We start from the raw sequence: 26,030 nt of genomic DNA, 5'->3' as shown, positions 1-26,030 counted from the left end.
GCACTCCCAGCCCGCGTGGTGTCAGCTGACATCCTCCAGGGGGTTCTGTGAATAGCAGCTCAGGTAGGGAGGTGAAGAGTGGCCTGTAAGTCCCACAGTCTAGCTCTTCCTCCTGGTTATTTATCCTAATAGGGAAACCCCAAAACACTGTGTAAAAAGTGAGAAGGTGGGACTAGTAGTGGTTTTCGATATTTTTAAGCTGTGAAACCCTTTATCCAATGAAATCTCATGGAGAACCCGAATACACAGAAGAGTTTGAAGCAGACGGGCCGAAAGGGGTGTGGGGCTTGGGGAGGGGGGACTCCACTGCACAGCATGAAAACCAGAGACCTCTTCAAATGAAAACTCCATCCTACTTTAAAAGTTTAAATGAAACAAACAAATGGACAAAGTAGTATAAAGTAATGGTTTCTAATGCCTGACTCTTGTGGGAATGAGGGGGGGTGGGAAGGTATTACAAGGAGCCTTTCATTTACAAGCATGTAAAATATCTCACACAGATCTGTAGGCTGATTTTCCAAATGAATTTATACGCTGATTAATAAAACTGAAATCCATTCAAGTGTAACTTGAATTCATGGTCATGTGGGAATCTACAGTCACTTTATAAATTAAACAGGAATCATCACATTGGGAACCCCTGCTAAAAATAAAGAAACAATATTCCACTCGTTAAACAATATACATCTTCTTAACAGAATTTACAATGGCCTTCTTTATTTTAAAGATTCTACTACCAACAATGTCAAACTAGTTAGATGCCCTTGTCTATTAGCTGCAGATATTAGAATGTTGCTTTGAGAAGGATTCTGAGGCCATGTCTGGGCTGGGTAGGAAACGTCACATCAGATAATCATTAGATAAACACTGCTGGCCTTGCCTTAGGAGGGAATAGGAAGTGAGGGAAGGGACACATGTATTTGACATCCAGGTTTGTGTCAGTTAACCATCTAAGATAAAATGGTGACTGGAGACCTGAGTTCTAACTCTGATTCTGTCATCACACTAAATTTATTAGAAGGCAAATAACTCATTCCATGTTTCAACTGTGCCGGGTCTAAAAAAGAGGCATCCTGACTTCTGATTCAGAACAGAGTCAACTCCGACAGTGAATGCTGCACTCCTTTAAAAGCCACTGGAGACACAACAGAACTGTCACAGACCTGGGGAGTCAACCCAAACCTCTCCGTTTCACAGCTGAGGGAATTGAAGCCCAAAAGACTGTTGGCCAAAGTCACACAAGGAGATAGATAGCAAGGAATTTGCATTCACCCACCGGAGAGCTTTCTACACATAATGAGTCAAAATATATAGTTTTAAACTTTGACTCCACTACTTGTATTACTTCTCTTTGGGACAATTCATAATAGAAGGGCTATTGGTTTGATACTGTAGAGAAGTTCTCACTTCAGAAAAGTTCATGCCTTTCAACTCCATGATGTATTAAATAAATTACAGCATTTCTGCTATTAAACAAAGCTATACTTTTTCACTTTTAAGTTTAGGAATTAAAATGGTTCTTCAAAATGTGATAAATGATACATGTGAGACTCTCAGTAAATACAAACCAAATAATAGTTGTCGATCTCAAGAGAAAATTAATGCTATCCTATAAATGTCAAAGTCTGCCCCACTTAGAATAAGCTTTTTAAAAAAATGAAACCTAAATTTAAAAAAATTACCAAATGGGAAATGCATTGGTCATATAGTCCATCTAAACCTTTATAAGAATTAACAAGGGATGGCAGAATCAGAAAATGACAGAGCAGTGTTTTGTATTTCTTAAATCCCTTTCTTTGGTCAACTCATGAAATAATGTGGAATTCCTTACCATTAACAAGAAAAGTATGTTTGAATACTTTTAGCCCAGAACCTTACCAGCCACAGAATAAAAGAGTCTCTATTTTGTTCCACAGTAAAGATATGTCACAAGACTTTGCCACTGCAAGTCAAGAAAACATAGAAAATTAAGATCAAACATCTCGGTCCCCTTTACATCAAAGGTGTTATTTGTCCACAAAATGTATGAGCAAAGTGTCTGAATCCTTTACTTAGAAAGGCTTTTGGTACTTTTCTTCCCCAAGATCAATACGTGGCTTTTATTGCATCTTTAAAATATCACAAATATGTCTGAAAAATCATCTGGCATCTTGCTGAGCGACTCAGATCTTGTTCATCAGCCTGCTGAACTGTTTCTTTTTTAGAAACATAGATACCATCCAAAATTTTTCTGATATCCTTGTTTTTAACTGTTTTGGCTTGCTGAATCAAAGCAGCTGAATTTGATACAAGTTCAATGTCGTTTCCTTCAAGAATTAACTCAACTTTCTGGGCTTGAGATACTGAACAAGCAACGCCTGACCTCATCCGAACCCTGCAGATGTATTTTTTGCCCAAGAAATGTCTGATTTCAAAAGGAGGGCCACTCTCCTGATGATGCGGTGTGTGTACACAGACCTCAGCTTGGAAGGGAAGCCCAGTGTAATCATGGTCAGCACGCAATGGCAGGAGGTGCAAGTGGTAGCCAGTTCCTTTCTGTTTTCCCACCAATTGTCAACTGGAGCCTCTTTCTCTCTCCAAGGGGACCGAGTTCTACGTTGATATGACTGAAGCCCCTCTGCTGGGTGCCTCTGGGGGCCTTCACAATAACTGTGTGTCCTGTTGACATAGTCTGGAATGTCGACAGTCTGATTGCTGAGAATGGTCTCCACCCTCGCAGTAGGTGGGTCAAAGGGAGGGCATTTGGTACTCTTGGAAATTCTGCTCCATCAGTTGTAGAGTGAGTCAAACAACTCGTGATTTGAACGGCGCTTAGGAACTAACAAACAGGCTGAAATGTCCATTCCTCCGACTAGGAAGACATGAATTGATGTTTCAGGGAGGGGAGTGTGAAAGTGATCCTCTCAGAATCTTGGTCCTTACTCCAGAGAATACTCTCCTAACAACCTCTACACGCTGGGTCAAACCGTATCTCCCAACAAATGCAGAGGGACCACCTGCCAACACTTGCCTTAGAGAAAGCTCCATAGGACATGTTGTGCACTGTTACTCTGTGAAAGAAGACGAACAGCCTCAGAGCCTCAAAACAGGAGTCCCAGAAAAAATACATGAGCAGAACCATGAAAATACTGACCAAGTGGTTTTCTCTAGAATGTGCTGGCAAACAGTGCATTATATTCTATTAATGGGTTACCATAACCATCTACAATTAGTATCTGTGTAAATGAGAACACAGGTAAAACCCATTTCCCTTACAATACACTTTTGATAGACCGATGACATGAAGACAATCGGGCTGTGAGGAGTACAGCATTTTTCTAATATTAGGTGCTGTGCAGGCAATGCTTTATAAATACTTTAGCTAAGCATGTGAGTATCTGTTTTACAACACCATTTATAAACAAAAAGTACTGGGCATAACATTTCTTTCACGAAATAAACCATTCTAATGTAAACTTCTGCCTCCCTCCTCATAATATTTGGATTGTTTCATTGTTCTACCTCCTATTCTTCCAAACATATTCAGTCCAGTGGAAAAACTACAGATCATCTCCCTGTTCACTCTGCCTTCTCTGTTGCAATCTCATCATCTGCAGAAAAAACATGCGGTCGGAAAACCACTCAGCCAAACTCCAGGAAATGCAAACTGGCCATAAAATGACAAGAGCTGACCTAAGGTTTCCCTCCACATAATGAGGAAAGGGCTTATTAAGAGAATTAATTTTGCAAATCTGCAGCCAGAGACCCTTAATTGCAGAGAAATATTTTCAGTCATTTTAAATGTGCCTGGAGGTCTCATAAGTTTCCTTCTAATGGGTTCCATGATTGTTTACTGCCTTTATGAAAAGTTCTGGTAGCTTCATATTTGCATTGCTAATTAATCTCTTTTATGGTCTGTTCAAAACACTGAGATTTAAATAGATTAATGTACAAACAGGCCATTTGAGAAACAAAGAAAAAATACAACTAGCATAGAAAAAAAAGATTTAACAAATTTTTTAAATACAAATTAAAATACAGTGTGCCCTGGCTGGGTGCCTTGGTTGGTTGGAGCACCGTCTGGCACACCAAAAAGCTGCAGGTTCTATCCTTGGTCAGGGCACATACCTGGGTTGCGGGTTCAATCCCCAGTTGGGGCACAGTATGGGAGGCAAAATATAAATGTTTCTCTCTCATATCGACGTTCCTCTCTCTCTCTTCCCCCACCCCTTCCTCTCTCTCTCTAAGAATCAATGGACATGTTCTCGGGTAAGAATTTAAAAAATAACAACAATGTAATAGCAATTGTCAGGCGCTCAATCACGGATAATTGTCAGATAATATTCAGCACAGGTATGGGTTAAATGAAAGATGCTTTAGTAATGTAATTTAATGTCAACTGGCAAAACCTTTTCTTGATGACAATTTGGCAGTACTTACAAAAAGCTTTAAAATTACATGCTTTTGACCTATTTATTTCATTTCTAAGAATGTATCCTAAGAAAATGATCTGAAACATGAAAAAAAGTGTTCATATGTTTTTAATGGAAAAAACATTTGGAAAATGATTACCCTATATAGCACATAAAATGGAAATAAATGCCACCATGTAAGAAGTTTAAGAAGAGTTTTAATAACCTTACACCTGTTAGGATGGCTACTATAGAAAAAAAAACCCTAGAAAACAACAAATGTTGGTGAGGATGTGCACTTTTGTTGGTGCAAATGCAAAATGGCACAGCTGCCGTGAAAAACAGTACAGCAGTTCCTCAAAATATTAAAAACAGAGTTACCACATGACCCAGGCTCTAGGTGTATCCCTACCTCTGAATGTATGTATCCAAAAAACTGAAAGCAGGGTCTCAAAGAGATACCTGCACATCCATCTTCACAGCAGCATATTCACAATAGCCAAGAGACAGGAGCAATCGAATGTCCATCAGTGGGGGGATGGGTAAACAAAATGTGGTATATGTATGCAAAGGAATACTGAACAGCTTTAAAAAGGAAGAAAATTCTGTCACCTGCTACAAAAGGAATGAATCTTGAGGGCCTTATGCTAAGTAAAATAAGCCAGTCACAAAAGGACAAGTAGTATTACACTTATTTAAGGTATCTAAAGCAGTCAAATTCATAGAGAGTAGAATGGTGGTTCCCAGAGGACAGGGGAAGAGGGACAAGGGGAATTGGCATCGAGTTTCAGGTCTGCGAGGTGAAAAGGCTCTGTGACATTTTATAACACTGGTAATGTACTTAAAACTACTGAACTGTGTACTTAAAAATGGTTACAATGGTAGAGTTATTGATATTTTTTACCACAATAAAAGATTTAATAACCTGAAAAAATGCTATTATAACATTTGGTTGGGGAAAGGATAAAAAAAGCACAGATAATATATAATAAAAAAATTTTTTAGGGTTGTGCTATTTGTGGTAGAACAGGTCCTCCAGGGATTACCTGACTTTTTTTCCCTTTTAACTAGGCCAATACCTATACAAGTAAAACTACAGAACTCTGATGAACAAAGTCAAAGCACTAAATAAATGGGGAGCCATTCCCTGTTCATGGATAAGGAGACTCAATATTGTCAAAATGTCGATTCTTCCCAACTTGTCACATCCACGTGACATAGACATAGACAATGTTTCCATATTGTCTATGGCTGCTTTTCCTATCACAATGGAAGAATTAAATAGTTGACAGGGATAGTATGGCCCACAAAGCCTAAATTACTTACTATCTGGCACTTTACAGAAAAAGTTCTATATCCCGTATTCTAAGCTGTTATGCTGTTCATTTTACTTATCTCAACCCAATGATATTTTTCCTACAAAACAAAATTTACAGTAAATAACCTCTTCCACTTTCTTTCAATGGCAGTCATACAACATTGTTCTCTTAAAACAATAGTGTATTACATTTCTTTAAAAAAATATTCTGATTTCTGGTGAAGATGGAATGCAGGTAAACATGACTCAATTCCTTGTACAACCACAGCAAAAATTACAACTAAACTATAAAACAATGGAGTGGACCAGAAGGAAGAAAGAAAAACCAAACAGAAAAGAATGAAGAAACAAGAATTCAAAAAAATGAGGAGAGACTTAGGAACCTCCAAAACATCTTTAAAAGTTCCAACATCCGAATTATAGGGGTACCAGAAGGGGAAGAGGAACAGTAACAAGTGGAAAACTTATTTGAACAAATAATAAAGGAGAACTTCCCCAATTTGGCAAAGGAAATAGACTTCCACGAAATCCAGGAAGCGCAGAGAGTTCCAAAGAAGTTGGACCCAAGAAGAAACATACCAAGGCACATCATAATTACATTAGCCTAGATTAAAATGAAGGAGAGAATTCTAGAAGCAGCAAGAGGTAAGGGGACAGTCACCTACAAAGGAGTTCCCATAGACTGTCACCTAATTTCTCAAAAGAGACCTTACAGGTAAGAAGGGGCTGGAAAGAAGTATTCCAAGTCATAAAAACCAAAGACCTACATGCAAGATTGCTCTATCCATCAAAGCTTTCATTTAAAATGGAAGGGCAGATAAAGCACTTCTCAGACAAGGTCCAGTTCAAAGAGTTCATCATCACCAAGCCCTTATTATATGAAATGTTAAAGGGACTTATCTAAGAAAAAAGAAGATAAAAAATATGAACAGTGAAAGGACAGCAAACTCACAGTTATTAAGAACCATGCCTAAAACAAAAGCAAACTAAGTGGACAGCTAGATCAGGAGTGGAACCACAGAAATGGAGATCACATAGAGGGTTAGCCACAGGGGAGTGGGAGGAGGAGAAGGAGGGAGAAGGTACAGAGAATAAGTAGCATAGACGGTAGGTAGAAAATAGGGGGAGGGCAAGAATAGTATGGGAAATGTAGAAGCTAAAGAACTTGTGACACATGGACATGAACTAAAGGTGGGAAATCGGGGGAAGGGGTGTGCAGGGTGGAGGGGAGTGAAGGGGGGAAATGGGACAACTTTAATGGCATAAACAATAAAATATATTAAAATACAAAAACAAAAAACAACTACCACCCAGAACTATCAGAAAATCTAGCTGTATGGAAGTCCAACAACCAAGGAATTAAAGAAGTCACATTCATTCATGTGAGTAGGAGGGGCAGAGATGAGAGACATCAAATGGGCTAGTCCCACACTCATGTGTGGTAGATAAAAATTGGGAGAAATATCTCAGGAGCGAGGGATCCCTGCCTGACAACAGACCACCCAGCCCAGGGTTCCAGGGCCAAGAAGACAAGTCCCCATAACTTCTGGCTGTAAAAACCAGTAGGGGTTGGGGCAGTGGAGGAAACTGGAATTTTCAGGCATCTCCTCTTAAAGGGAATGCAACGGACTTAGGACTATGCAGACTGACCACTCCCTTTGGGCTCTAGCACTGGGGGATAACTTGAAGGGCACCAGTGGCATTTGGGGAGAAACTGAAGTATCTGGCATCAGGGTGAGTGTTGGGGGAGAGCTTGTCCCCAGACAAAACTCCAGAGGCCAGGAAATGACCACTGTTCCTTTTCTGAGCCCTCTCCCACACAGAGCCACAGAGTGGGCAGCACCATATCTGAGACTCCACCAACCTGGTTCTCACAGGTTGCCCTCCCCTGGAGATTACCTAAAGCTCTGCCCCATCCAACTTACAGTGTACTTTTCTACTTTGGGCCATGCCACTAACACAGGGGGTCAAATCAGCTCTACCTAATACATAGAAACAAACACAGAAAGATTGCCAAAATGAAGAGACAAAGAAACATGGCCCAAATGAAAGAACAGATCAAAACTCCAGAAAAAGAACTAAACAAAATGGAGATAAGCAATCTATCAGATGCAGAGTTCGAAACACTGGTTATAAGGATGCTCAAGGAACTTAGTGAGGACCTCAACAGCATAAAAAAGACCCAAGCAGAAAGAAAGGATACACTGATGGAAGTAAAAAAAAATTACAGGGAAATAACAGTAGAGTGGATGAAGCTGAGAATCAAATCAATAATTTGGAATATAAGGAAGCAAAAAAGAACCTATCAGAAAAAGAAGAAAAAAGAATCTAAAAAAAAAATATGAGGATAGTGTAAGCAGCCTCTGGAACAACTTCAAACATACCAACATTTGAATCATAGGGATGCTGAAAGGAGAAGTGAAAGAGCAAGAATTTGAAAACTTATTTGAAAAATAATGAAAGAAAACTTCCCTAATTTGGTGAAGGAAACAGACATCCAAGTTCAGGAAGCACAAGGAGTCCCAAACAAGATGAATGCAAAGAGGAACACACCAAGTACATCATAATTAAAATGCCAAAAGTTAAAGAGAAAGAGAAAATCTTAAAAGCAGCAAGAAAAAAGCAGATAGTTACCTACAAAAGAGTTCCCATAAGACTATCAGCTGATTTCTCAAAAGAAACTTTTCAGGCTAGAAGGGACTGGCAAGAAGTATTCGAAGTGATGAAAAGCAAAGACCTACAACCTACATTACTCTATCCAGCGAAGCTATCATTTAGAATGGAAAAGCAGATAAAGTGCTTCCCAGACAAGGTAAAGCTAAGGTATTCATCATTGCCTAGCCATTACTACACGAAATGTTAAAGGGGCTTATTTAAGCAAAAGAAGATCAAAACTATAAACATTAAAACAGCAATAAATTCACAACTACCAACAACTGAATCTAAAAAACAAACTAAGCAAACAAGCAGAACAGAAACAGAATCATAGATATGGAGATCGTTTGGATGGTCAACAGTTGGGAGGGGAAAGGGGAAGAGAGGGAAATAAAATATAGGGATTTAAAAGTATGAATTGGTAGGTACGGATTAGGCAACAGGATGTTAAGAGTAAGTATAGGAAATGGAGAGACCAAAGAACTTATATGCACGACCCATGGACATAAACTTGGGGGGGGGGGGTTGCCACAGGGAATGGAGGGTCCTGGGTAGAGAGGGACAAGTGGGGAAAAATTGGGACAACTGTAAGAGCATAATCAATAAAATATTTTTAAAGAAAAAAATAGAATATTCTAATGGTGAAGATTTAAACTATATATCATGTTCTTTGAGGAAAAAAAGAATATGCCTTTGAGGAACCTACAGATATGAAATAACTAGCAAAGCCCTATTATAAAAAAAACAATTATTTCATGATGTTCAGAATTTTTAAATATGTCTATTTTCCAAGACTCAAAACTAAAATACCTTCCTCCATACAATTTTTTTCTCCTTTTATGGAAGCTAAAACCTGATTTAACAAAAACATTTAGGACAAGAACTAAACAAATCCAAGTGTCACTTAATGGTTCTATAAGTTGTATATTTTCTATAAGAATTTAAACTGTATGTATGTTCATGCACTGTAAGTATGTAATTATGTAACACTTAAACTGCTCTCCGTAAGTTATCTGAATAACCCAACCTACTTGCTCTTCTCCAAAATGTGTACATTTTTCTAAATATGTATACACAAACAGATTTAGTAAATTTTATCTATACATTCCATTTACAAAATCAGCTTTTCTATCACTAGTGATCAGCTAGGTCCATGGCATTGTTTTCATCTTAACCAGTTTATAAGAGAGAGATTTGTACCATGATATCCAGACTGTGGGAAATTCCGTAAGACAAATAGGGTTCCCCCCTCACAAGTAATTTGCAAGGAAAAACACTGCATGGCTTTAGAGAGGCGTAAGGGACACATCAAAAACTGTGACATATGAAACTTCCTGAAATCCTGAGTTGAAGGAACTTTTTAAAAAGTGAGGGGTAAATCTGAAAACCGATGAAGTGTTTGGTAATTTTAAAGAAATAATATAAAAATTATTATAGGTTTAAAAGTGGTGTTTTAGTCCTGGCTGGTGTAGCTCATTGGATTGAGTGTTGGCCTGTGAACCAATGGGTCGCTGGTTTGATTCCCAGTCAGGGCACCTGCCTAGTTTGTGGGCCAGGTCCCCAGTGTGGGGTGCACAAGAAGCAACCACACATTGATATTTCTCTTTCCTTCTCTTTCTCCTTCCCTTCCACTCTCGCTAAAAATAAATAAATAAAATATTTTAAAAAAAAAGCAAATGGTATTTTAGTTATGTTTTTCAAAACATTCCTGATTTCACCCTGGCTGGTGTGGCTCAGTGGACTGAGCACTGGCCAGCAGAATCAAAGGGTCACTGGTTGATTCCCAATCAGGGCACATGCCTGGGTTGCAGGCCAGGTCTCCAGTAGGGGACACATGAGAGGCAACCACACATTGATGTTTCTCTCCTCTCTCTCCCTCCCTTCCCCTCTATTTAAAAATAAATAAATAAAGTCTTTAAAAAAAATAGAATCCTGATTTTTTTGGACATGAATACTAAAATATTTATGGAGGAAATTATAAGATGACTGGAATATGCTATAAAGTAACCCCAGAGTCAATAGAAAGCAGTTGGCAGTAGAAATGAAAGATCAGTCATAAATTGGTAATTGGTGAAGCTGTGATTGTATGGCGAATTCTCCTATTTGCTATATTAGTAATTCTACATGTGTGTGGGAAATTTTCAATGATACATCTCTAAAAAACCTTCATGTTTGTTTCACTTTAAATGAGAAAAGTAGGGATGGAAAGCAGTAAGTGTGAGGGGAAGTCATTTTAGGAAGACTTGAGGGTGTCCTAAAGCACATTTGTCAGGTGTCATTTGTTTTAAAATTTTGGATTTTCATCTTAATAATCATCAAAGTCTATTGGCATAATTTGTTATGTGGTATCATAGGATGAACTTTAAATGACTCCCCTCTGCTATCTTTTCAGGGTGAACAGAACCATACGGTAAGACAGCACTCTCATGATTATGCTGGCTCATATGGTCAATGGGAGATTACCCATGACTGGCCTGACCTAATCGGGCAGGGCCATAAATGGCCCTTTTCTCTGGCTGATTGCAGAGAAGAGAGTCAGAGAAATGTGCTCCAACTAGTCTGGAAGAAAGCAGACATCCATTCTGCTTTCTCATGTGGGCCACCTAGCATGGAATGTGGGTGACCTTCAGGAGCTCGAAGCAGTCCCTGGCTAATAGGTAGCCATCCTCAGTCCTATAGCCATGAAAAAATAAATTCTGCCAATAGCCAGTGAGCTTGGAAGAGTCCCTGAGCCCCAGGTGAGAACCTGAGCCCCAGGTCAGCCTTGGCTGACTCCTGAGTTTTAGCCCAGAGAGACCCTGAGCAGAGAACCTAGCCATAGCACGTCAGACTTCCAACCTGGTGGGAGTTTTAAGGCACTAAATTTGTAGCAGTTCGTTATGCAACAATAAAACTAATATGCCTGGATAAGCATCTTTTACCTGAGTAGTCCTGCAGCACTCAAAGCCTACCTCTGCACATAAGTTTATGATCCTGCGGGCGCCAAGTGAGGGCCTACACGTTCGGCAATCTAACTTCTCACTCAGTGTTTCTCAAAGGGTTGCCAATCGAAATTTGGGAAATGTTCAGCTACATAATCCCTTATAAGTGAAATATTTCTTTTCCAACACACATAGTTAGCTTTACAGGCAAGATTACATACTTGAGTGCTTTTTACAGTGTAAAGGCTTATACAGCAGAAAAATCCTGCAAAATAATCGAATGGAACAAGTTTAAAGCAAAGTGTGCTAAAGCTGAATGTATCACCAAAACCTTAGCCTATCATCACAGCAGGTATTAAATAAGCTAAAGCTTTCTACCCTTTAATACCTGCCCTAGTTCACAATTAGAAGGTATAAAAAATATATTTAAGCCAGATTCCACTACAATGAAAGCTTCTTTAAGTTTCCCATGTCTTAGGTGGTCCAGAAACACTAAGGAATTATCACAACTATTCTTTGTTCATGTTATACTGCTATTTATTTAAAGAAATAATTGAGATACGCATGAGGAAAAGAATGGAAAATTCATAGTTATCATCCCTAAGGCCTAAAGTTATGTTTCTAAAGTTTAACTTGGTCTGATTCTTTTTTTTTTTCTAAATAACAGCTTTATTGAGACAATTCACATACCACAAAATTCACCCATTCAAAATGTAGAGTTCAGTGGGTTTTAGTCAGTACCCTCCCTCCGCCCCACCTTACTCGTGCTTTTGTGTCCTGTGGTTTCAGGTACCAACAGTAAACCACGGTCTGAAAATACTGAATTTCCCCAACCACTGACATCATCCGCTCCTGACACTCAACCAGCAACAGGCTCAAAGCAGATGATCCCCCTCCTGCCGGATCGTCAGGAGGCCGACAGTAGCATCACAGGCTGCATCACAGAGACTGGTCACTCACCTCACTTCTCGTCACCAGGCATTTTACCTCCGGGCATTTATCATCACAAGGGCAGGTACAGCACAGTGAGACAGTATGAGACACGTTCCCGTAACTTCTAGTACAGTATACTTTTTATAATTACTCTATTTTACTACTAGCTGTGTTACTCTCTTACTGTGCCTAATTTATAAGTTAAACTTTATCAGAGGTATGCATGCATAAGAAAAATACATAGTATATTTAGGGTTTGGTACTATCTATGGTTTCAGGAATTTTCTGGGGGACCCGAAACATGTCCCCTGTGGATAAGGGGGGACAGATGTCTATCTACACTGTGTAACCATTACCACTAATTTTAGAATATTTTCATCGCCCTATAAAGAAGCCCTGTAAAGACTTTTTCATTTGTCGTTCTTTCTTTAATACCACGTCGAGCTAACAAATTTTTCTCCAGCACTAGGAAGCACTGACCATCTGAAACACAAAATCAGCATTTAGAGATGAAAAAAGCTGAAGGGCCCTGGCTGGTGTGGCTCAGTGGATTGAGTGCTGGCCTGCGAACCAAGAGGTTGACGGTTCAATTCCCAGTCAGGGCACTTGCCTGGGTTGTAGGCCAGGTCCCCAGTTGGGGGCACCCCGGTGAGAGACAACCAATCAATGTATCTCTCACACATCAGTGTTTCTCTCCCTTTCTTTCTCCCTCCCTTCCCCTCTCTCTAAAAATGAATAAATAAAATCCTTTTAAAACTGACAGAAGATCTGTTCTACAGGCCTAACAAATACTAGAAAAGTGTGATTTGTGATTGTAGAGTATTGCTTCCTATAACTAATGCTGTGAACATTCCTTTGAAAACACAAACATAATCCAAAAAAGTAAAACATGAACCAACTTGCCAGTGGAAGCAACGAGTCTTTCACTGGGGAGACTCCTGGCCTGTTGCACAAGGTAGTTTGTTTCTGAAGCCGACAACAGAGCGTGAGCTGAGCTTCGGTTTAAGTGAAACAGGAGTTCTAGGTTCCAAAGGAAAAGACCTGGGATTGAAAACGGCATTCTGAAATGTTCACGCCCAGCATTTAAACACTTTTTTGTATGCTAAAACAAATGATGTTTTAAAATGTTCCTTCCATGGTTGATGAGATAGTCCATAAAATGACCAGTATAATATTTTCCCCCAAAACTTACTCATTCCCTTGCCTCTGCTATGCTTGATAGAAATCCGGATCTGAAATTCTAGGCAAAATCCAAGTGAAAGGAGCCATTTTATTCTGTTTCCCATGTTTGGCAGTTATAATGCTAGGACTCTGTTCAAGAAGGATACCTGCAAGAAACAAAACTACCCCATGTTTACGATGCCAGAGAGAAAAGTCTGTTGGGGAAACTCCCCGAGTTAAACTTATCTGTGAAGTATTAGATCCTTCCTAGAGAATGTAGATTGTTCTAGAATAGAAGCTGGTAAGAGCACTGACCACTACTGTCTCACCTACTTCCTCTCCAGGGCCCTCATGGTGTTTGTCTCTTGTGATAGGGTGGTCTGTTTCCATAGCTTTTAAACAATAGGTTAATATGCACACTGAATCCTCTCAGGGAAGCATCTTGGAAAAAAGATCACTTCCACCAGTGTTTCAGTAAAGCCTGAAAAATATAATACAGCTGCCAGATTATTAGAAGCATCAGGTTCCACGTGTCAGATAATACACACTATACCACAGGTAAATGAGCACTCTTTTCACAAATGCAAAACTCTAGAAAAGTTAAAAAAAAATCAAGCCAAAATGGAGGTGAAGCTTTAAAAACAAAACATTTACCCAGGCACCCATGTGGGCCCTGCACACACCTGCAACCATGGCCACACTCCCCACATGCAGGGTCCTCGTTGGCTCTTCTCACGAGCTTTCAGTCCTGGCTAAATATCAGAATTACCTGCGGAGCTTGAGGTGTCCTGGAGGTTGGGCCCAACCCACAGATCTACTGAATCAAAACGCTTAGGCGTCTCCTTTTAAACTCCACCGTGAACAAACATGCACACCCAGGGTGCAGAAGCCACACAGCCTTCGGGAAGAGGCACCCGAGGGTCCCCGCAGAGGTCCCACCTCTCCCTCTGGGAAGGGTTTACCTTGAACCGAAACCCTGTGCTTCCCGGAGCACTATCTTTGCATTAGTTGCTCAGGAACTGATTTGGGGTTGGTTAAATTGAAACTTCACAACATTCTCCTTTTGGACACTGACAATCTTATCAATGTTTTTCTGAGAGGCAAGGCAAGTGTGAGTGTTGCCAAAGCCCGCATTTTGGAGTTTTAAAGACTCTCTTGCGTTGAGGGTGAGAAAAAAAGTGGAATGTCCCTCTGTTAATCCTTTTCAGACCTCTTCCCACACTGCTGAGTTAAGATAAGCTGTCATTTTTAAAGGCTGCAGGCTCTTTTTTCTTTTTTTAAACATTTTGGCCTTTGGCAATAATGACAGAGATGACCTTTCCTTTCCCCAAAGCTTCATCTTCCTTACCCACAGATAACACTGCTGATCCACCAACACAGGGCCCGGGCTTCAAAGTTGTTTACCCTCCAGCCCTGGTGGGTTTGCCCTGACCCAGCGTCAGTGTCTCACAGAGTCCCCTGTTGTGACCAAGGACATGTCCTTAAAATGTGGCTGGCCTCCCAGGCAGTGGTCATGGAAGAATGGAGAAGTGACCCCAAACGGCCTAATCCACTGACCTTTACTTTGCTCTAACCAACTGCCCAAATAAATAAAAACAGCAGGGTAGCTGGGCTTCCCAGATGAATTCCAATTTATCCCTAAATATCCAAGCTCGGTCCAGTGTTTAAAGTTCTCCGAACATCCAAAATCTGTCAGCTGGCTCTCAACTGAGGCTGATTTTGCCCCCTCCCCAGGGGACATGTGGCAATGTCTAGATATGTTTGGTTGTCACAACTGGGAGGAAAGTTGCTACCGGCATGTAGTGGGCAGAGGCCAGGGATGCCGCTGGACATGTATAGTGCACAGCACAGCCCGCACGACAGAGGGCTGACCCGTCTAAAACGTCAACAGTGCTGAGGTTGCAAGATCCTGGGTCATCTGCCAGGCCCTCTACTGGACAAATATTTGAAGAGACTCCCATCACAATTTAATGTGGCTTAAAACAGGGACCACAAACTCAAATGCCTTTGGGGACCAAGGAGCTGAAGAAATATCACACAGAGTGGCTGTGTATGAGCACTAGGGCGCGGTGAGGTCTGCGACAAGTCCCCGCGCACATGCTCGCTAAGCTCACTCCAGTTTTCAGAATAACGCTGTGCTGGCCAAAGAAAACGTGACAGCTGGCTGCATCCTCCCTTGTGTACCACTGGTGGTCAAACTCTGGTTCGAAGAGAATTACCAACTTAAACAGCACTAGATGATCCCTCAGACACACTGTCCAGCCTCCTCACGTGGACCTTTCCGAGCACCAGCACTGGAGAAGGTGACTAGAAGCGGTTCCATTAAGGAGAACACACTACAGATCAGGTCTGAAGGACTTAGCTCTAGCCAAGAACAGGGCCTCAGGTACACCGTGCTGAGAACTGTGGCCAGCTGATCTCCATTGTAGGGAAATCCAGTGGATATTATGCCAGCATTACCCAGTGCCGCATGAGTGAGGTCATGATTTTAAGGTGCTGCCTTTCTCATAAAATTTTAGAATTTTCACAGTTTCACAGAGGAGGAGTTAGAGGCCCAGGACGCTAAAGGAATTGCCAAGACTACCCAAAGCTGAATCTAAAATCAACTGGTGGTGTTTCTTTTTCCTCTGAGCAATTGCACAGCAGCGACCAAAGGCAAGGGGATTTCATTCAAGGTGTCAAACATTCGTGACTAAGCTCTCTACCAACATAAATAAGTTATATGCTTAATTCAAACCTACTCAGCATCATTCCCTTCCTCATCAAAAAAGTCATGTTTGCCCCAAGTCACTCTTTTAAGATCTCCTATCCACATCATGGAGACATTTAAAGCAGGTTAAATATCTCTAGCCCTCCTTTCAAACCGGGCGATAGAGAGGAAAGCCCAGTCAGCAGAACACAAGAAGGAAGCGCCATCTGAGTATCCCCGCGTGCATGCGTGCTTTCTGCTGGAGGAATTCCTGGCCTGAAGAGACAGTATAAACAAAGACAATCCAGTGGGAAACAAACGATAAGATAAGTGAAATCCAGTAACTCTCTCTGTCCTCCCTTCCACTAACTTCCCCCAACTTGTTTCATCAGAAAAACAACCTGAGTGATGGAGAATTAAAATGTAAACCTTCCCCTCTCTGCTGCTATACAGCTCCCCTTCCTAAGTTAGGAGGTTAAAGAGAAAAATGTGTTTCTCTATAAGGTCAGAGACTGTGGCTCCCCCTGTATGGAACCTGGAAGCCGGCAGGGGACAGCGGTCTTCCTCTGTCTTGGCAACGCCAAGAGAGCAGACTGGCAGGGAAGCAGTTCACTGGTCCTCCAGACTCAGGTTATAATCCAAGGGGTGTAGCAGGAAAAGATGGAGTATGGGAGAAAGGAAGCTTCAGTCATAGCCTGAAGAGAGACTGGGTTAAACTACAAATATCATGTATTTTTAAAATTTTATATCAGTCTCTTAGCAGAAAATGTTGTAGGCAAGGCAGTTTCTTGCTACAGTTCCTCGAACTCCTGTCATTGGAAGTGTCACCTCCCCACAGAATGTCAAGCTCCAAACGTCCAAATGGGTCGCAGAGGTTCTCCAGTCCCATCCAATCTCTATCCTTGATTTTAAAAACAAAAACATAGTAACAGGCCATTCATTTAACCTTCTGAAAACACAATGCAATTTCAGCCATCAGTTTCAACTCTCAACTCCAGCACCCCAAACTTTCATTCCACACCCTGACTTTTAGTTTGAATTGCCACTGAGTGCTGGCTGATCAAGGGGTGGGGATGTAAGGGGGGTGGGGGCAACTACCTCCAATGCAACCGTGCCTGCCACACACAGGCAGAAGAGGAAACAAGTGTTATCGTTATTTCTTTTGCCACCATCATCCTGAATCAAATACTAATGAGGTAAACCGCAAATGCATTTAAACAAAAATAAATTGCCTTGGATAGAACTATAGGACATTTTCTGTATCCACAATTTCACCAACTACCAAGAAGAGAGTAAAGAATGCAAAAAGGACCTTCAATGGTTAAATCTGTCCATTTCATTTTCTTTTAACTTTTTACAGTAAGTTTAGGAATACATTCTTGGGATTTAGGAGGGCCCCAAGTCTAACCCTGTCATAGAACTTCAGATTCTGACTTAACTTGTCTCTAGACATGTCACTGCTTGGTTTTACCAAGTCTCTAAGAAACAAACACAGATTTACACCTAGACACACATGGACAGTCTGACTCACCCCGTGAGCGATGTTGACCACCACCCCTCACTCTTCTTCTAGAATGCGCATCTGCAAAAACTTTATGAAAGAGTAAAGCCCAGAAGTGGCACCAAAACACCCCCTGATGACTTCCGTCATGACCCCAAGAAAGAGAAAAGACAAGTTATGGGACTTCAGCAAAGCTTTAGGAGGTGTCCCCTAGTCCTGACCCACTCTTCACAGGTGAACACCTGTCAGAAGCATAGAGTTCCTTGGCAAACTGCTGGCAAAGCCCTGCCTCTCAATCCACAGGGTCTGTAAAGAGTAAGACCCTACATCAGTTCATTTTATCATCTGGCACCCTCGTTTGCTGGTAGGGGTGCTGGCTGTGCACTAATATATCCACTGTCCTGTCTACTCTCTTTTGTAGCCAAGAGCATGGTGAGTTAAAGAAGAAAAAAAAAGTTGACTAGGATTACAGATGCAGTTTGTGGCTCCAAAACAAGTCAAACTAACCCATGCCCTTGACCTGAATTTTACGTCACTAACAAACAGAGCTTAGCCAAGAAGCCAGAATAGAAGAATCCATCTCAAAAACAAAAGATGGACATCTGTATCGCCCACACAATCCCCAGTGCTCAGATCTGGGCTATCTTCTCTTGGAAGTCTAAATTCAGAAAGTCCATCAGATGGGCAACATTTGCCAATGTCACAGATTTTTTTTTAATGAAAAGGACAAAGACCCATTTAATAGGTGACCCCAATAGTGTACCTGACAGAAACACAGGCAACCTTCAACTTCCATTCTGGTGCAATATATAGAACAGAATGAGTTCAGGTTGTCACTGAAGGTGCATGACATACTTAGGAAGTGTAACAAGATGAATGAAAAAATAAAAAGCTTCTGAAATCAATGTCTGGTGAATGAATGTTATGTTTGAGTAGCCTGATGACTAACAAGTCTTTTGTTGTTATTTTCCTTCCCTTGCAATGTGCTATTAGAGCATAATTTTCCTATTATTTCCCCGAATGACAGTTTTTTAGTGAATTGTCTTCATTAAATATTGCCAAAGTGATATAATATCCAGTTTTAAGCCAAAAGGAAAAGATCTATTGTAAGTCAGGAAATCGCACCAGCTACATTGGAAATTGAACTTGCTTCCCTAGTTTTCCACACTTAATTCACAACAGTGACTATGTTTTAAAAGAATTGCAATTGTATATTTGGCACCAAATTTGCTCCAATGCAAAAATAAATAAAAGTCCTTTTACTGAGGTGGGGGGAAAAACATTTAGTTTAATATCTAAAGATACCCAATATTAGATTACACGTTTGACTACTGCTGAAGTTTTCATTATTTTCTCTTCAAAACAGCATTTACAATTTATGTTAAAAGACAACAGGGAAGAAGGAAGCTAAGAAGTTTTGGGAGTCTTTACTTGAAAGGCAGGCTCTGTGGCCCTTTTCAGGATAAGAAGGGCTTTCTTCACATAAGGGATTCAACCTACTGAAAAGTTATTTCCATTAACAAATAGGGTCTAATGCTGGACAGGCTCCAATTAGATTTAGAATATAAGCATTTCCATTTTCAAATAATATGCTTATCATTCACACAGCAAACAGAAGGGAGTTCAAAGTTTTCTCATTCAAATAAGCAAATGCAACATTTTTAACTTCACACAACATTTTCTGCTCCAGAAAAATCAGACAAATACAAGATATCATTCAATGTAGAAGCATTTTTACTCTTAATCAACCCAGCATTTCTTGACCTAGCGCTGTTTCAGAATTAAGAGATGTGAGGGAAGTTGTGGTTCCCCCGACTTGATGGAGAGAAAAGAATATAATACGTAAGAAAAGTAGAGGCAAGACCAGAGTGTAGGTTGCAAAGAACTATGCTGCCTGGGTCCCTAACCTGGTCTGCTACCTACCAGCTGTGTGACCTGAGCTACGAAAAGTTCCTTAACTTCCTCAAGCCTCAGTTTCCTCACCTGTAAAATGGTGATAATAGCACCTACTTCATACAGTTGCTGAGAGAGGGCAATGGTTAAGCTCACTGAAGTATTAGGAAAGGCTTGGCGCAAGGTAAGCACCTCACATACCTTAACTATTAGTATCACATTAGCTGTAAGTGTTAAGCTATGTGGTCAACCTAAAGGCCCTAAGGAGCAAGGAGAGAGGCGGGTGGTGAAAGCTGAAGGCCAGGCAGGGAAGGCTTCCTGGAAGCTGTGGCACTCCAGCTGAATCTGAAAGCACAAGGAGAACTGACACTCAGAAGAGTGCACACCCCAGCTGAGGGGAGCCGTTACTGCAGAAATTCACAGAGGTAAAAACCAGGCATGCTGAATCACCAACAAGGAAAATAAGCTCACCACAGCTGCTGAGGGTGTATTTGGCAACCTCGGTTTCATGGAGGAAGGGGCTCTGTACGCCTGTCGCAGTGCTTCTAGGGTTGCCCACTTAACTCAGTTTTGGACACATATACTATGAATGTAAACCCACTATGAAATGCTCAGTTCTCTGTTCCCATGGATGCCAGAAGATAACAAGGTAAAAAAAAATTTTTTTTGCTACAGAAATAGTCTGCTACAGTGGAGTGAAATGTAGGTCACCAAAGTCAACCTGTATCTCATCTTCATCTGTCCCTCTTTCCGTGCGGGAACTAAGTGGTGCCTTGGAGGAAGCTGGGTGAAGGGGGGAGACAAAGATCCACCCTTCAGTTCTAATCTGTCAGCAGCTCTCAGCCGCCCTAAGCACAATCTACATAAAGAGACAGTGCACCTGATAAGTGAATGTCACTTCAAGAGAGGGATCCTCAGCCCCGGCCTGGCCTGCCCTGCCCTGCCAACAGACAGAAACTGCCCTCCTTACCTATTTCTTAAATGTTACCTGTACTATCTCAATTGCCTCCAAACTGAGTTCTTGGGAAAACCAATAAGAACTGCTGCGAGTGTTTAAAATATATATTCACTTAGAAGTTTTCCTCCATGACCAAGTTAGAAATTGTAATGTTAAAATAAGCGACAGTAGTGCACACTGTCTATTCAAAGGAAAATACACAAATAAAATAGAAATTTGTTTTTCATTTTGACTGGTGGTGCCCCCTCTAGAAATTGATCAAGGTGGCTAACATAACTTGGCAAAATTGCTTTGTTTCCTGCAATGTAAGGGAAAGACTTTAACACTTGGAAATTCCAGGGGCACAACATGAAGCCAGGGGGTGTTCCATAGAAGTTACAAGCTCTGTGATTAGTTCCTGAGTCAAACACCTGATATTCTCAGTGGCACCAAGCTCTGTGGGGAAAGCTCACTTCCCCTGGTCCAACAGGTATAATTTTTTAAGGTATTTCACAGAACTCAAGATTCTAAAGCCAAAGCCACTCTTTATAGCATCCCCCAAACATTTACAAAATGAAATACTCTCAATCACCTGATTTGTTCTGATGACCATACTACCAACAACAAAAGCAGCCTTCTAAAAAAGTAGCTCACATAAAACCACACACAGACACAACACACACGTTCGTAACAGCCAGAGCGTGTCTGCAAAGCAAGCAAGCCAGGATTCAAATTCCTTGGCACCTACTCACTGAGCTCCTGTAAGCACCACCCAAGGACATAACCCACCACACCCTCTTCACCATCACACCTCCTCACTAATTCATACTTCTGAAAACCCACAGAACCCGACTCACCACATGGGAGCAGAATGTTGCAAATACTGGACAAATGTCTCCCACCCTGTTCCTCCTTCAGGTCAGCCAGCCCGGAACAAACTGATCCTGTTGAGAACAACTCCATCCCAGAGAGAGCACTACTGTCTAGCTTTTCTACCCAAAGCGTGCCCCAGGAGCCATTGGTGGACTGGCAAAAGCTTCTAAGTATCTTTGTCTTAGTCTCTGTGTTCTGTCATTCACCTCCTGGGAATGTTATCTGGACCAAGGATAGTACGATGTATAGAAATCTAGAAATGTCTGATCTAGGGTAATAAGAATTGTATTAAAAATTACAGGGGTCCTAGCCAGGTAGCTCAGTTGGTGAGAGCATAGCCCCGATGCACCGATATTGCGGGTTCAATCTCCAATCAGGGCACTTACGAGTATCAACCAATGAATGCATAAGTAAGTGAAACAACAAATCGAAGTCTCTGTTCTCTCATTTTCCCTCTTGCCCTCTCTCCCTCCCTCCCCTCTCTTCCTCTTTCTCTCCAAAATTAATAAATAAAACCTTTTAAAAAAGAATTATAGGGGGAAAATTCTGTATGGGTGAATGTATTCCAAAAGCAAATAATTACAAAATATGTCTATTTCAAACACATAGAAGGGCCTTTTATACTTCAAGTCACAGGCGACACAGGAGTTTTAGTTTAGGCTGCCATGAAACTGCTCGACAGAAAGCTAAGAGAAATGTTACAATTGATGACAGTACTATCCGCGGAACGAATACAGATTTTTGGATCTCCCATCATGGCTCTACTACTTAATATTGACTCCACATATATTTAGTAAGTACTACATGGACAAGCACTGATTTAAATGCTGGAGAGGCAGGGATAGACAAGACAAAGACCCTGCTCTCAGAGACCTTGGAAGATTGGCGAAAACTCCATACATTGGAATTGGTGTCAGAATTATAGGGAGACAGGAAGTACACAGATAAAGAAGATTTTTGTTTCAGTGGATGATAATCTAGGACAAAAGGAGAGAGGGTAAGTGACAACTTCTGTCTGCTTCCTCACGGGGAAGTATCTACCTGCTTAAAAGGAGACGATGAATGTCAACCACCTGGCCCAAGCACTGACCTACTCACAAAGGCACGTGCATAGATGCTCGAAGATACACACTCTCCCCCTCCCCCGCTTAACAGCAATATCTGGGATAACATACCTTGGTATGAAATGAGAGCAGAAGAAAAACAAAATACTTGTGTAATCAATTACACTTAATGCAACTAAGTTGCAAATAACTGCATTCACAAAAGGCAAAAATCTGAACAATTAATTCTAACATAAAGGAACAAATAGAAGACCATATACTGAAATAATAGTAGTAGTAGTAGAAATAATATAAACAGTAACATGTCTTGCCTTGCCCACTTTGAAGGCTTGCCATGAACAGCAAGGTTATTTCGCCACACAAGTGAGGTTCAGAGCTATTAACCCAATGCCAGTGTTAGAAGCTGCGTTTAAACTCTCATTTCAGATTTCTTTGAGAAAAACAAAAGACAACGACCAAGCCCTTCTTAGAGTCACAAAATTTTCTACCTAGAATCAATTTTAGGAAACCCTCTGTACCCTTCTCCCCACACCAACCATGACTGAGGTCCCCAGAGGTAACGGAGTAACCCCACAGTGGGGTAGCCAGTAGTGCCAGAAGCAGCCTAGGGCCCAGAGCGGGCTTCCTAGATCCCAGGCCAGCTTGCTTCACTCTCAAGAACCTGCATCCTCTAAGCAGGCTTTTGGATTCTATCAGAACCACAAGGGATGGCAGTGACTTCCAGAATCCAATTTCTATTATTACTTGTCCATAAAAACTTCCAGTGAGTTGCACCTAAGTCAAATTGAGAGCCTTTACTGGTGGCCAGGGAGCTCCCCACAAGCAGAATAGAGAGCTCCCTCGTGGGAAAGGTACCTCCAACACTATAATACCCGGTACGAGAAAAATGAAGTAACTAGCCTGAAAGGGGAAAAGATATCTTTCCATTGTAATTTTCAGAGTATGCCTCAGGAAAAAGGCTCCAAACAATTATTTCTGGGGAGGGAAGAGACAGGCATGGGCACTCTGAGAGGGAAAGAGGCTAAGTACTGTGTCCAATCCATTTACACGAAAATGGAGAGAACCCCAGGGCTGTGAAACCGGTGAGGAGGAAAGAGCAGCTGGGCCCAGGGCGAGCATTTGACCACTGTCACTGGCCACTCCCTCCCAGCTGCCCGCAGAGCCACATCGAATTGAAGCAGCAGTGAGAGCAGTTAAGATTCCGACGGCAGGAGTCGCCATGGCAACGGGATTCATCTTGCAGACAAACTCCGCTTCGATTCACTAGGTCCTTCTCAAGCCTCAAGAAACTACCAGCTTAATGACAGCAAAACGGTCACGGGTGGCATTTGCTCTTGATGCTCATCTGCGGGTGGAGATGGGCAGCGGGGCAAAAAGGGGCGTGGTTGGGAGAAATGGAACGTGGGTATCTATTCCTGGACACAGAACACCAGGCTGTGAGCAAGTTGAACCCTGGTTGATCAAACCGTGCTGGCCCTTTGCACGGTTTGATCAACCAGTGTGTAAGCTAAAGAACAAGGGTGCTAGAACGGGAAAGGAAATCCTCCCGTTTTCAGAGAACTTTATACAGTTCTTGGGCCTCGCGCTTGTCTCCCATCGAAGGGCCAGCGCATCACAAGCAGCTGAGTTTTCGGCCCCAGCTGGGAAAACCCGGTCACCGAGCCCTCCTGCCCCACAGCGAACCTTACCAGTAGATTATTCGACACCTCCACTGCTTTACCACTTCCCACCCCAGAGCTGAGGGCAGAGCTGAGGCTTCACCCCAGCTCAGGTGCTCTTTGTCGAGGGAGCAATCAGGGTAGACCAAGATGAGCCCTCCTCGGAGAGACGAGGGGCAGGAACGCTCTGCGGCGCCCGGAACCCGGTCCGCCGTCGCCAACACCCCTTGCTCCTTCCGCAGCGCGGGTTTCCCCTCCCCTCTCTCTCTTTTGAAACCTTTAGCTTACAACTTTGCCTGAATTACAGTTGTCCCATCCCTTTCGAGTAAGTGAAGGTGCCAGGCGTGGTGAGGACTCTACTCAGAATTCCTCCTACCCTGTCGCCACCTCTGAATCCACCGAGCCTCAGGATTCTCACCCTGGGAGCCTCCTCAGCCAGCAGTTCCCAACAGCAGCAGTGCCCGCAGCGCGCAGCCAAGGCCACGACCCTCAGCGCCCTACCCCCCGAGTGACTGCAGCAAGGCGGCTGTACCTGGTACCCTGCCGGCTGGCTTGGCATCCGAGCTCCTCTGAAAGAAAGGAGGGAGGGACCCTCATCCTCAGGGGCGCCTTCCTCTGTGCTCGCCTCGCTTTGCGCCGTGCTTGCAGCCATTTTCCCAAATCCAGCTTGGCAGCCGGGAGCTCTCTAGGTCCTGTTCCCACCCAGACCCAACCTGAAGGACGGGTTTAATATTTACCCACTGGTCTGCGAGCTCCAGGGCGGCAGCTGGAAGGCGCGACGCGAAACCAGCGCCGGCCCGAAAAAGCGCACCCACCCCCACGCCACCGCGCGGTGCCACTTAATGAATGAGTGCGGCGACCGAGACGGCACATCCCCCTTACCTGAGCAGCCCCTGCATGCTGGAAAGGCGGCTCTGCGCCCCGGGTACAATGGGATCCGGTTAAACAGTTTCCTTCACAGCCGCTCGTAGGTTACCAACTCGCAGGTGACATCACCCTCTCCTCTGCTGATAGGATAGGATGTGGCGCCCACTGCGCATGGGTTTCCCTTATTAGGCCCGCGGACTCCTGAGAGTTGTAGTCCCAATTTCTCAAACAGAGCCTGGGTGGCTACGCTACTGGGGTTAGCAGAACTACACTTCCCGACGCATTTCCCCCGGCCTCTTTGTCTCCGCCCCCTAGTCCCGCCCCCACCAGGACCCGCCCCCTTCCCCGCCCTCAAGCCTTGCAGTGTTTAGCGGTGGTCGTTCAGAAGCTAAGCTGCGGACAGCGCGGGCGAGAGAGTGGGGGGAGCACCCTGCGGTAGTGCTCTTTGACTTGACCTCCACTCGGCGGGTGGGGGTTCTGAGGGCCCGAAAAGGTCCGGGACTAGTGCGCACTGGCTAGGCAGCTCTGACCAACCCTGCGCTGTTGGCCCCAGCTGGAAACAGAAGATAAAGCCTTTCAACGCCTTTCCTCTGTGTAGCAACTAATTAATAGGACGCACGGGTTTCTGGGTTAAATGCAGTCCAGGAATTCCCCCAGTCCCCGAGGATGAGGCGTACCCCACCTTGAAGGAGAGAAATAAATCCCCGTGTGCCCCACTCGGTATAATTTACCTTTCTGTCTCTCCTTCTCCCATTTAACGAAGTTCGCGGGGAACAGCTTAGTTGACTGGGCTGACAGAATAACGGAGGCTGTCACTAATAAAAATGCAGTGTAATAGACAAGACAGTCGCCGCAAACCCTCCCTCAGGGAGCCTGCTGCTGCTGTTGCTGCTGCTGCGGCTACAGAGATAATACTACCGCGCAGCCATGCTTTTGTTCTACGCTGCAGCAGACTTCCCGCTCTGATGGCTTTCAACTCCCAGGAAGACATCTTTTTCTAAAGTTTTAATAAATGAGATGTATACGTACAAATGTACTTTTAAATCCATGACACTGTACCCATGCTTTTAGCTTCAGAATTTTTTAAATGGCCTAAATCGAACAACGTGCTGTTCGCAAATTGCCGTGATCTTAATATACCTACATGTTTATTTAAAGGTGAGCAAAAG

The 26,030-nt window shown here is 42.6% G+C and overlaps 1 protein-coding gene across 4 annotated transcripts in view; it reads right to left on the bottom strand.

The window, feature by feature from the left end:
* The window catches only part of DAAM1 (dishevelled associated activator of morphogenesis 1), a 151,953-nt gene extending 126,949 nt beyond the window's left edge, over window positions 1-25,004 (bottom strand). For 2 of the 4 annotated variants that reach the window (XM_053673215.1, XM_053673216.1), the window contains exon 1: window positions 24,877-25,004. Coding sequence is in view for 1 of the 4 variants with exons in the window: in XM_053673214.1 (XP_053529189.1) it covers window positions 24,527-24,646 (120 nt within the window). In the remaining 3 variants the exon portion in view is untranslated. Of the gene's footprint in view, window positions 1-24,526; window positions 24,701-24,731; window positions 24,757-24,876 lie in introns of those variants that run through there. The other 2 variants (XM_053673217.1, XM_053673214.1) reach the window with 2 other exon arrangements.
* Between the last annotated feature and the right edge of the window lie 1,026 nt (window positions 25,005-26,030).

The sequence above is a fragment of the Artibeus jamaicensis genome, unplaced genomic scaffold (genome assembly GCF_021234435.1).
Source record: "Artibeus jamaicensis isolate MK-2021 breed Jamaican fruit bat unplaced genomic scaffold, CSHL_Jam_final contig_851, whole genome shotgun sequence".
Taxonomy (NCBI): domain Eukaryota; kingdom Metazoa; phylum Chordata; class Mammalia; order Chiroptera; family Phyllostomidae; genus Artibeus; species Artibeus jamaicensis.
The sequence above is the reverse complement of the archived record's forward strand: the minus strand, read 5'-3'. Positions and strand labels throughout refer to the sequence as shown.